This window comes from Strongylocentrotus purpuratus, unplaced genomic scaffold (genome assembly GCF_000002235.5).
Source record: "Strongylocentrotus purpuratus isolate Spur 01 unplaced genomic scaffold, Spur_5.0 spur5_scaffold_13, whole genome shotgun sequence".
NCBI lineage: Eukaryota > Metazoa > Echinodermata > Echinoidea > Camarodonta > Strongylocentrotidae > Strongylocentrotus > Strongylocentrotus purpuratus.
The window spans coordinates 12,067,086-12,080,251 of NW_022145598.1; the positions used below are offsets into that span (position 1 = coordinate 12,067,086).

General features: G+C 35.9%; 1 protein-coding gene across 1 annotated transcript; it reads right to left on the reverse strand.

The window, feature by feature from the left end:
• Positions 1-4,953: 4,953 nt before the first annotated feature.
• LOC100889847 (acyl-coenzyme A thioesterase 13) lies at positions 4,954-12,417 on the reverse strand. The gene is made up of 3 exons (XM_011685735.2): positions 12,234-12,417; positions 6,153-6,340; positions 4,954-5,122 (listed from the first exon to the last, which is right to left on the reverse strand). Exons 1-3 carry the CDS (start codon positions 12,318-12,320, stop codon positions 4,969-4,971), a joined length of 429 nt encoding a protein of 142 aa, XP_011684037.2. The 5' UTR covers positions 12,321-12,417; the 3' UTR covers positions 4,954-4,968.
• Positions 12,418-13,166: the final 749 nt, after the last annotated feature.

Genomic DNA, 13,166 nt, shown 5'->3' on the forward strand with positions numbered 1-13,166 from the left:
ATAATTATTATAATTATTATTATTATTATTATAATTATCATTATTATTATTATTAATATTATAACTATAATTATTTCATTTTATGCTGCTTGGTACAGTAATTCAGGGTACAACAATGTTTCCCCTCCACATGTTAAAAATGATTTCCGCCCATACATACGCCACTACTATACATTTACGTCATAGGAAATTAAGAAGCAAAGGTGTTTCGGTACCATATATTGAAATACAACTTTCAGTTTCAAATGTTTTATAACACAATAAATTGAAAGTACAAGTACCATTACCGTGCAATAATGACAGATGTGATTATCAATGTATTATAGAAGAAATAACTAACCGATGATTAATCAGAGTTTTGCTCCCACATTACTATAAGCTTAATGGGCAAATTGCTTGTAGTTTTCAACATGGTATTAAGTAGATTATCCCAGAAGCCTGTCTTAGAACTGTCATCTCAGCCAAACATATGATATGTTGATCTGTAAAGTTACTTTAAAAGCTCGACCAATGTACGCATCATGGTTGGCCGGGACGATACATCCCCAGCGGTGGACCAGCGAAGCATAGACGCACAAAGTTTCCAAGCTATATAGGAACTATTTTGACTCGACTGCTTCGACTCGACTGATCAAACTAAAGAAACCAGACTTGGTGTAAATACTCACATTTGACTGATCGCCAAAAATCTAAACAAACAGATCAACAACAACACAAGAAGGTTAACAGCCTTACCGAAGCCGTCGAGTGTAGCTCCCAGGGCGCACCCACCAGAACTCCCTAAAATCATGACCATTTTCACACCATCCAGCATACATTGTCAAAATAAAGGAGTATGCCTGTAGGCTTAATTGAAAATATAACAACAACAAAAGAACCCCCCCCCCCACACACACACACACAAAAATAAGCTATACATTCATCATTATTATTCATTATTATTCATCATTATTCTCCTCTTCTACATCCTCCTCCTATTTTCTTCTTCTCCTTCTTCTTTTTCTGCTTGTACACATAATCATTTCAATCATCAGTTTAATGTAGCTTCTATTATTATTATAATCTTTAAAAGTTTTTTTTTTCTTTTTTTTTTCTTATCTGTCTGTGAATATTATTATTTTAACTTTATGATTTTGTACATGTCTGTCGGGGACCCCACTGGAAATAAAGTCTCGAGCTTTCATGGGTTATCCTGTTCAAGCTGATTTAATGTTGATCTGTTATGTTTGTATAATGTTGTATGTTGGAAGCTTGACGTATACAAATCAATCAATCATATATTGAAAAATAAAAACGGAATTTAGGGACGCATTCAAATTTGCGTTATATTTATCCAAAGCCTATGGAGAACTTTTCGTCTAAAAAGATGAGATATGCTTATATGGTTGTACATTAAATTCTCTATAGGAGGAAGTTATATAGATACATGTTGAGGGCTTCACGGAAGGGGGGGGGGGGCGGTCGTTCACAATGGATCCTCACTCAGTTTCAACAATATAGTCACTTCCGTATTTTGAAATACATGTACTATTGCCAAGATCATAAAACCTGTAATTTACATAGTCTGAGAATGTAACAAGAAAATCCACTTTACACTGCATCTGTTACTGAATACTCATATAACATTGGCTGCCGTTGAGTGCAATAGCAGATATACCACGAAAGGAAGCCAATAGTATTATTAGTAAACATACTCAATTAAACTAGAGTGAAAATTAAAAGCAATTAATCCATGGCAATTTTTTAATCCAACAGTCTTAAAGCAACATTTGGCAAGCCAAAATGAAAGATGATTCAAGTTTTGAATATAAACATTAAATGAGCGCCATTATGATTTTGAGCAGCTAAGGAAATCACCCTCCGCGTGCAATATGGTAACGATATTGGAACTTTATCAGTTAATTAAGTGACATATTGCACAGAGGAAAAGCATTATGCCAACAATATCGAACTAGACCAAAGAAAGGGAATCTAATACATGATTTTATTATGTGGGAAAAAAGCCTCGTAGGTGTTCAAGACATAATAACGAACATTATTAAGAAGGAAATGCCAAAAATATTACTGATCAATTTATATACAGGTACTTAATACATTCGGATCATAATAGGTATCTGCATGGATAATCTTTTTGCCGAAATCAAATGCTGAATATGAATTCTAGGTATATATACCTCTTATCACCATGCGCCCTCCCCCCAACCCCCCCCCCCTCCCCCAAAATCAACAACAACAACAGAAACAAAAAACACATTAAATTATAATTAAAGTTTTAGATGAATGAATAGAAAAAAAGAATCCTATCCCCGTCTCTCTCTCTCTCTCTCTCTACCTCCCACTCTTTCTGCATGTCACCATCTTCATGTCTCCCCCCCCCCCCCTCTCTCTCTCTCTCTCTCTCTCCCATAAACTCCTGGCATCTCCTGTCAGGCCATGACCATCATGAACAGCTTCGTCAACGACATCTTCGAGCATATTGTCGGTGTAGCAATCATGTGGCAATTACTCTTTCTGCATCTCTCCCTTTTCATATCTCTGCTCCTCTCCTCTCCCCGTCTTTCTGCATTTCTCCCCTTTCATCTTTCTTTCCTACTTTATCTGCAACTCTCCCTTTTCACATTTGTGCTCCTCCCCTCTCTTTCTCTTTTCTCTCACTCTTCCTGTATATATCCCTCTCCATGTCTCTCTCCCATTCTTTTTGCATCCCTCCTTCATATCTCTCCCTCTCTCTGCATCTCCCCCTTTTCATTTATCTGCCCCTCTTCTCCCTCTCTCTGCTCCTCTCCGCTCTCTCTCTCTCTCTCCCCCCCCCCCCACTCTCTCTCTCTCTCTCTTTCTTTCACTCTCTCTCTCCCTCTCTCCCTTTCCATTTATCTGCCCCTCTTCTCTCTCTACACACATTCTCACTTTCTCCCTCACTCCATCTTTCTCAATCAATTCTGCCTGTCATGCATTCTACCAGGAAATGAAACCTTGGATAATAAAAACATGAATCCTTACCATATCGAAAGTGATCCATAATTCACATTTCTTACAAAGCACATTAAAAAACTTGTACGACATGTAGGCCTACCAAGGTTTGGCCCTACTCCAAATATCTGACATTACAAATATTGTCTTGGATAAAAAGATTTATCAAGGATGATCGCTAACAATGTCAGTTTTGACCATCTAATCACTCGAGTATTAAGCTACAATTGAAATAATGTCTTTTTAAACACTAGTGCACTTTATGTAAGTTTTGAATGTATCCAATGATATGTTAAAGGGCATTTCAACGTTGTAATAAGTTCAGTTTTCTGAAAAATTAGATAATGAAATAACTTAATAAGAAAGGGTGTAACATTCTGAAATCAATTAATTTTGCAAATCCGATTGGAAATTTGGTCAGTGGATCGTAATGTATTCATGGTCAACTCTCCAATTTGTTTTTTTACTAAGATATCATAAATTATCTTCTCATAAATCCTGAGTTGTCCAGCACTACATCACAGTGGCATTTTAATTTCAGCCAATTTAGTTTCCATATGTATAGTGACTACACCTATTACAAATATTCTTAAATACCTTAAATATGGTCTGATTTCACTGACCAATCTGCTTTCTTTTTAATAGAACAATGTGCTTTTAAAGTTAGATTTCCCTTTAAGGTCCATTCTAGGATGAGAACAAATATATTATTGCATATAAATCAACAGCCTTTATTAAATAGAAGAGATGATAAATATCTCCTCACTCTTATTAGCAATGCTAGTACATGTATAATAAAGGCAAGGTAATTGAGGTAGTAGGTTTGATATACAATTTGTTAAATTGGTAAATCCCTTATAATCATAAAATAATCTCTCAATTATTGGCAACTTCATAATAGTCACAACCAAGCTTAATGCAACAGTTTTGCATGTAAAGCAACCTTTTTCATGAGCTCATGGGCTATTTCCCTGAAGAATATAAATTAACAGCCTGTATTAAATAGAAGAAATGACAAATATCTCCTCACTCTTATAGACAATGCTAGTACGTATAAGAAAGGCAGGGTAATTGAGGCAATAAGTTTAATAAAGCTCTCTTTTAATACAATTTTGTTTAAATTGGAAGATTCTTTATAATAACAAGAAAAAACATTCTCTCAATTAAAATAAACTTCATAATAGTTGCACCCAGGCACAATGCATCCTTTCTGCATGTATAGTAAACTTCTCAATGAGCTCATCTGCTCTTTCCCTGAAGAAGAATATGCTATACAATGGGAGTGTTTCACAAAGACCATAAGTTGAACAATATGGAAAGCCATTACCATCATTGAAAATATTTGGTAAAAGTTATTTTAAGAGGCATAAATGTTGATTCAAATCATTCATATTGTCTACTATCAAAGAGATTTCATGTTCTTGATGTGGAATTTATGACAAATTTAAAATATTCTGAATTTTTGCTTTTGAATATATTTTATTTTTAGGCTACAAATGGCCTTCCATTATTTTTAAGTCCAACTAAGAGTTAAGTTGGACTAAGGATTTTTGTGAAACACCCCCAAGGTTTAATAGCCTATAATCTATAACAATAAATTGCAGCTGAAGATTGTTTTGGTTCTTCTATTCGAATGTTCTTGTAATGTTAAAGGGAAATGACTTCAAAGAAAAAAATATGAAACATGATTCTTATGAATTAAATCCGTCATGAACTTTCCCATGCTGGCAATGTAAACGAAACCAGTCACTCAGGACAAAAAATTATCAATTAGGTATTCACTGTAAATTTTCTAGTTTCTTATATCTTGTATCTAGCCTGGCCATTAAAAAGAGATACTATGCTGGATCGTCATGCCTCACGTGAATGCAATTAGTATGATTGGAATTAGGCCTCATAAGGATGTACTAGATATAGAAATGTATAACCTACAAAGTTAACATGGCAGTCATCATTAATCGGTTCAAATCATCTCCTTATGTATATATTTCAAGTTCATCACTGTCCTAGATGTTTAATGTGAGTGCCATGTGCAGCAAGGTCACCTTTTTCATTCAAGATGCGTGCAGTGGTGTATGCTACTGATCTTCCTTTCCTCAAAACTTCTCCTTCTACAGTGACCTTTTCTCCAACCTTTAGAGCTTTCAAGTAACTGCAAAAAGTGAGGGGAAAAATGATAAAAAAAGGAGAAATATTTGACATCAGGACTTCATGGATTCCTTCTGTAGTAATAATTGCTTTGTTGCTATGAACCCAAATTCTAGAGAGACCCCTCTCCCTAAATTTGGTATGCATCATTATCATATCACAAACATAAACAGACTTTCTTTACATTATGATGAAAACCAAACAGCAGCTATCCATGTTATACTGTTGTCTGTACATGATAGGGTTACAGGCAAAGGGATAGTCCTGTAAATTGGGTAGGATCAGACTCCGAAAGAACTCTTAAAGAGGGAGTCTACCTTAATAAAAAAAATAATAATACAAGGAGAAAAAAATGTGAAGAACAGATCAGTGAAGGTTGGAGACAAACCAGACAATAAATAAGGTTATGGGATTTTTTTAATCCATAACTTTTTATGAAATTCTTCAAATCTGTGAGTCAAATTGGCAATGAAGTCTCTAAACATAATGTCAGCCCCTAACATTTTATCCTTTGTTGAATGCGAGAAATAGCATCAAATTTCGTTTGACCAAAGGGTATATTTTTGTCATGCCTATCTCAATCATAAATCACAGATAATTTCTTTCATGCACCCCCGTATAAGATAAGTCTACTATTCAATAAACTTTCAAAAAATTAAGATATCGGTCATTTTGTCATTCAGATCAGTGGTGAAGTGTGAGGGGATGACATCAACATTTCTGACCGCATTGCCAATTTGTCTGAAAGATTCCATTGTTGTCATTAATTTGAAAGATTCATAACTTTCTTATTTGTTGTCCGATTTTTCTCAAACTTTCACAGAATTAATTCTCTAATTTGTCTGCTTCTATTTAAACCAATGTCACATTAGGGTGGACTTTCCCTTTAACTCTTTCACAGAAACTTTTCTTCTAAATCGGGTTCTCCTGTTACTTACATGTAGGTAAAAAGTGCCTCAACCAGCCTCACCCGACTATGTGAGAGTACTGTAAATTTTCAATCCACATGATTATGATCAAGGAAGGCAGCTTACTTTACAGTGAGATTGAGACTGACACCAGAGCGGGAATCTTCTTCATCCATCATGAGCGCTATAGATGTCATGAAATCAACAGCGGTGGCCGTGAATCCTCCATGTAGAGTCCCATGATTATTGCAGTGCTCATTTTTCACCACATATTCTGCCGTTACTTTGTTTCGAGTTGCAGCAACTACGTTTAACTAAAAAATAGAGAGAAGGAGCAATATTAGTATTTTTGAGGAAGACAAAGGTTTAATTTTTGTTATTTTATTCCAAACAGCAATTTTGACAATTCTTCCCCCCCCCCCAATCACTTTTATTTATTTATTTATTTCTAATATTTTGACAGGGTAGCCCATTCACCAACAAGTAGTGGTCTTCCATGGGGCCCTGAATGAACATATTTACATCGTTTATAACATTTATACAGAACAGTTACAAAAATAATACTCGTTTGCAAAATAAATATAATCATTAACCTAGTAAACAGTAATGTCAATAGGAAAATATTAATTAAGTCGCAATTATGTGAATAAGTCATGTAAATATTACAGAACATGCACGTAGTGTATGTACGGCTGAGCCTTTCACAAATTACAACTTTGTTTAAACAATCTCTTAAATGAATTGACAGAGGAAGCCGTTCTCAATGAATTATCTAGCTTATTCCATTCAAATATGGAAGAAACAATTGGGCTACACTTATAACAATCAGTGTGAAATCTAGGCACACGTAAACATCCACTGTCTATTTGCCTTGTATGATGCTCATGTACATCATTAGGATTGATTAAGCCTACCTGAAGGTAAGAAGGTGCTAAGTTATGAACGCATTTATATATCATCATAACGCGACTTAACTCAAACCGCTTTTCTAGTGTCATCCATTTAAGACTTGTGAACAAATCAGCAGACGGTGTGTCATATGTCTTGTTCAATATTATTCTTGCGGCCCTCTTTTGAATTTTTTGCAGCTTAGTTGTATGAGAATGAAATCGGTTCGACCATACAACAGAGCAGTAATCTAATCGTGGCAACACTAGACTGTTATAAAGTAACTTTAAGGATTTTTGAGGCAAAAAACTTTTTGCTCTCTTTATCATGCTAATGTTTTTCTGGGTAAGTTTACTTACGTTTTCGATTTGTTTAGGCCATTTCAATTCTTCATCTATCAAAAGTCCTAAGCATTTGGTGAATTGAACTCTTTTGATCAAATTGCCGTTTAATGAAATGGTAAAAGATTCAATTTTCTTGAGATTAGCAGGAGAGCCTATTAACATGACACAAGTTTTTTCAGTGTTAAGAACAAGACGATTTTCCTTAATCCATGCCATGACTCTGTTTAACGCAACAGTTAATTTTTCTTCCACAACAGTTGCATCATTTGCACTGACGGTAAGTGTCGTATCGTCAGCATACATATCTATGATACCTTCAGGAGTACATTCAGGTAGACTATTAACATATATTGAAAATAAAAGGGGACCAAGAATTGAACCTTGTGGCACACCTAATTTGATGGTTGATGGATGCGACTTGGCTCCTTTGAATTGGGTCACTTGTTGTCGATCCCCTAAATATGATTTGAACCAATAAATAGTCCTATTACTACAACCTATACAAGCTAGTTTATGTAGAAGTAGCTCATGGTCAACAGTATCAAAAGCCTTACGAAGATCTATGAAGGCAACTCCAGAAATTTTTTTGTTATCAATATTCAACGACCATTGATTTACAAGTTTTGCAAGGGCAGTAGCTGTTGAATGTTTAGGTCTAAATCCAGACTGATTAGGGTGTAATAATTGATTCACGTCCAAGAATTCACTGAGTTGTTGGTGGACGGCCCTTTCTATAATTTTACTCACGATAGGTAATATTGAAATGGGGCGGTAATTATTCAAAGAAGAAATATCTCCAGATTTGAATATTGGTACTACCCGAGCCTTTTTCCATTCACGTGGAACAACTCCTGTAGACAGGGATTTGTTAATGATATCACAAAGAGACTCTGCGATAACATTCTTCGTCATCTTTAAAAGTTTACAGCTGATGTGATCTTCACCAGTTGCTTTATCTATACTCAGATTATCAATCTGTTTCAATACAAAATCCTCAGTAATCAAATTCAAATTAAATTGCGAATGAGTTGGACCAATATTATTGTCCTCGTCTACTCTCAGTTGAGACTTATTCCTTCGCAGGTCCTTTGTAATCTTAGTAGCATTAGAAATGAAAAAGTCATTAAAAGCTTCAGCAATATTTGCATTGTCTGACACATTAGCACCATCAACATTTATGCTATTGGGAGATATAGGTAATGACTTAGGCACCAGGTTTCTCAAACATCTCCACATTTGCTTACTATTGTTATGATTTTGCGAGATCTGGTCTGCATTATATTCTCTTTTTCTTTTCCTCATGAGATGAATAACTGTATTTTTTAGATATTTGTAGGTGTCCCAAATATCATCACTTTTGATAGCTTTAGCAGCTTTGAGAACTTTATCACGTTCCGTCATAAGCTTAACAATCTCGTCAGATATCCATGGACATGCCTTTTTTCTTATCCGCTTTTTACATACTGGTATGTGCTTGTTGATTATATTATTGAATAGAGTCAACCACATATCCCACGCAACATCAACATTATCTATATCTTTTATGACCTGCCAAGGAGTACTTCTCAATTCATTGTAAAATTTCTCCTCGTCAAGATTTTTAAACGAGCGAAATTCTGCGTATTCAGATTTGTTATGGATCTTTGCACTAAAATCGCGAACCGTATACACCAAATAATGATCACTTATGCTAGTTTCAAATATTCCCCATTCATTGTAAAGTTCCTTGTCTGATACAAATATCAAATCAATTAAAGTAGAAGAGGTATTTGTAACTCTTGTGGCAGTATCAATTAGCTGACTTAGCCCGTACATATTTGTATAAAACATTAACTTTTCAGCATTCAGATCAAGTTGGTGTGGCATACAATCACAATTGAAATCACCTAAAATAATACAGCTCATATCTTCCGAGAGAGCAGAGTCCAAATTTTCGTCTAATTCTTCAAAGAAATCAACGTGAGAATTTGGAGGTCTGTAAAACTCTCCAACCAGGATGGGAGACTTATTTGGATAATGCAATTCAAACCAAAGGCATTCTAAAGTAGATGAAATCAAATCATCCCTTCTTTTATAATTGAACCTCTTGGATATATATACAGCCACACCACCACCATGTCTCGTACGGTCTCTACGTAATAAAATATAATCATCTATATACAATTCAGAATCATCAATCATGGAGTCGCAAAATGTTTCATTTAAACCAATAACATCAAATGATGCATTTCTCAGAAGTAATCTAAGTTCGTCAATCTTAGCAACTAAGCTATGAATATTCAAATGGGCAAATTTTAAGCCCCTGTTTCTAAACGGAGGAACTGAACCACCTTCCAACTGTTTAATGTTACTCTTATTCAGTTCATGAGATTGATCCTGAAGATTATGATGTAGTATGCCAGTATCAGAGACAGAGTTTAACAGCATGTTGCCATGACAAGACGTAGATGCTCGTCCCACCCCTGTTGAGCTTTTGTCAGTGGAAACATTGGAAGAGCAGGTGCAGACTTTAGCCTTTAGCCTTCCTCTCGGAGCAATCATCTCGAAATCCTGCGTTGACTACGAGACTACTCCTTAACTAGACTTGATCAATTCCATTATCTTCAAATTTCATTTAAAGCCCTACTGTACTACGTGTAGATACTACTAGCCCTCTATATAGCAAACAATGCCTTTAGAAGTGGTAACCGTTGGTCTCCCATAATCCCTTTTTCCCTATGTTAATTGAGAAATGATTTGATGAGATGTTTATAAACCACTGGTCAGTGACGTATAATCCCTCCTGGCAAGTACAGATGGGCTTTAATTTTAATTTAGGTCAATAAATTCATGGTTATTTACAACCAGTCTCTACAGCCCCCCCCCCCCCACCCCCATGCAAAAAAAACTTTTAAAAAATATAATAATATAAAACAAAATAGATAATAGACCATAGCCTATAAAATAGTCTTTAAAATAGCCAACATGTATTATAAATACATGTATGATGATGTAGTAAATCTAAATGAATTAAGTCAAACTAAAAGTTAAAACATGCAGTCTGCCCTCTTTCAGGCTGAACCTCAAGGGCAAGGCTTAATTCAAGTAGCAATTAATTGCTACTTGAATTGAGCCTTGCAATTCTGAGTTCTGCAATATCAAGTTGTTTTCAAATAGGGGTAATTATCCAGATTCTGCCCAAAGTAGAACAAAAACTGGAAAGGGAATAGTTACGTACTATTCCTCAACTTCACGGCCACCATTACGCTAACCGCAAACGTAACCCTAACATTTTGCAACTATTTGTTTTTCTTTTCTAGGCTTTTTTCTACTTTGGAGTTTGGGCAGAAACTGGAGAATTACCCAAATGGCAATTGATATAATGGCATACGAATATGAGAGATTAAAATAAATCTCCTTTTAATAACCTACACATCACAACTTCATAATAGACCATGCATATACCGTAGTCTCTATACAATTTAGTCAGATACTAGTATAGAGTAAGACCGCCAAACTTCGGACACTTAAGACAAAATGGGGAAAAACATTAAATTATTTTTTAATTATTGAAAGATCAAATATACTATTATTGTGCAAATATTGTTTATGTCTGTCATGTAAAAGAAAATTAGTGAAGGAAATGGAAAACTAGAATTATTTACTTACCCGCCGAACCTTTTTTCATGCCAAGCTTCGGATGCACTTGCCAAGCTTCGGACATTCATGTGTAGCGCACGTATAGCGCGCGCGCTAAAGTGCGCATTCATCGGAGGATTGGAAACCGGATTAAAAATCATACGACGGGGGTAAGTTTGACTGCGTTGATTACTTGATTGCATGAAGAAAAAAACATTATTTTCTCGTTTTGGGTAGATTTAAGTTAGGTAGAACTATCAGAAATGTGTTTTTCACAACACTCACACAATATTTTGGTGCTAAAATCTTACGAAAGCGCTATTTTTTCGTAGTCAAAATGACACTCAATGTTGCCTGTCCGAAGCTTGGAAGAGCGCCATCTTCCGGTAGGGAAACCTGTATAGTACCCCTAGGTACGTGGTAACGGCCGCCATTAGAAAATTTCCGCGATAGAGTGAAAAAGTATCTCATAACTCCCATAATATTGGCAGAAACCACCTGAAATATGCCAAGGATTTGTTTGTAATCGATATATTGGAGGCTCTACACCTTAACCCCCCTGTTAAGGGACTGTAAAAATCTAGGTAACCTGAAATATGTCTCTAAATTCGATGTTTTTTGTGAGTTTTGCAGACGGCAACCTGCCCTACCTTTCTGTACTAACGACATAGGTTAGTAGTCAAATGCATGCAAGTTTCTCGCCTGAGCTAGGCTCATATTTTGCGTTCGAGCCGTTGAAGTAATTTTTGTCTGAAGCTTGGCAACGTCCGAAGTTTGGCGGTCTTAGTAGTACTGGTATACGCCCCCCCCCCCCCCCCCCCCCCCCCCCCCCGCTGGCGTTATTTTTTGTATGCGGCACAAGATTGGGGCTTTTTTTTTAAAGGGTCTTGATTTACAGACTAATAGTGGCCGTGTGCGTACTAGTAGTAGAGGTCTTTTTTTAATAGTGTTACATGTAATCCACTACCGTATGGAAAATCATTACGTCAACAATTAAAATGCAATTGGAAATCTGAAGAGGAGGCAGCACGTCAATAAGGAGAACATTATAATAATTAGTCAATAAAACTTAATTAACTTAAACGAAGAGGAATGTTATCTAAACACATAGTTCGCGATGGATATTCAAACTTCTTCGCTGCTCTAATGCGCTAGCGAACATGCCTAGTCTAACGTACGTGCAGACACTATTCAGAAGGGAAAGAACGTACTTCTCATAGGCTCAACACGCACCATGCCCCAATCTGTGCCGCATAAAAAAATAACGCCCCCGCTGTATCACTTCAAATTAACACACAAACATTGCCACGGGTAGGACTAGCCTAGATTCTAAACAGTAAACTAGGGTCTATCTCACCGTAGAAAACATATTGTCAAATCCCTTCGATTTAGCTAAAAGATTCACGATGAATGCCACACGCTTCAAAGATCCATTTGATGACATCTTACTCTGGAATATTTCTCTTGAATAAGAAAGTGAAATTCAAGGCGAATATGCTCTTAAACCCTATAATTTTACTAAATTTCACGCCAATTCCGAGTAGAAAACTCTCATTGGCTTACCATACACTTTCCTTATATGACGCGCCAAATGCAAACAAGAAGAGATTTTTCCCAATAATGCATTGCCTTCGCGCTCGCAGCTCTGCGCCCCTCGGTTAGCCGGTTATATAAGACTTAGAACAAAAGCTTCATTCTCTGATATATCGACGCCGGTTAACGGTTGTTCACATCGCACAGGGGCTCGTTCCTAGAAACCAACGACAAGACAGTCATAACTTTATCCGCCAACTACGGAGATGTCTGTGATCTTCCTAAACCGTTTCACGAAGAGCTATACTAGCTAGTATCTCGTGAGATCCATACTATCGGCGAGAAGAGAAGCCGAGACTTAGCCTTAGTCGCAAAACCTCCGAATTATTAAAACATTAATATTAGGGAAAATGCAATTATTTAAATGAATTAGTAATAAAAAAGATTGAAAATGATACTAAGAAATAAGAGATGCAATTTACTTCCAAATTTGTGTACATTATACAATAGAAGTACTTAAAAAATATAATTGTGAGTATTTCATTACATGACCGGTGAATCAGTTTTGTTCTTGAGATGGGTACCCCCCGGACATTTTCATTTGATAGTTTATAAAAATACACCCTTAAATTATTCTTAGTAAAATACAATGCTTTGAAAGTTTTTAGGCGTCAGTAAAAATTTAAAATGACAAAACTTCAACAATTCCAAAGGTTAAAACACACGTTTTAAACTGTTCATTTTACGCATTTGAAGA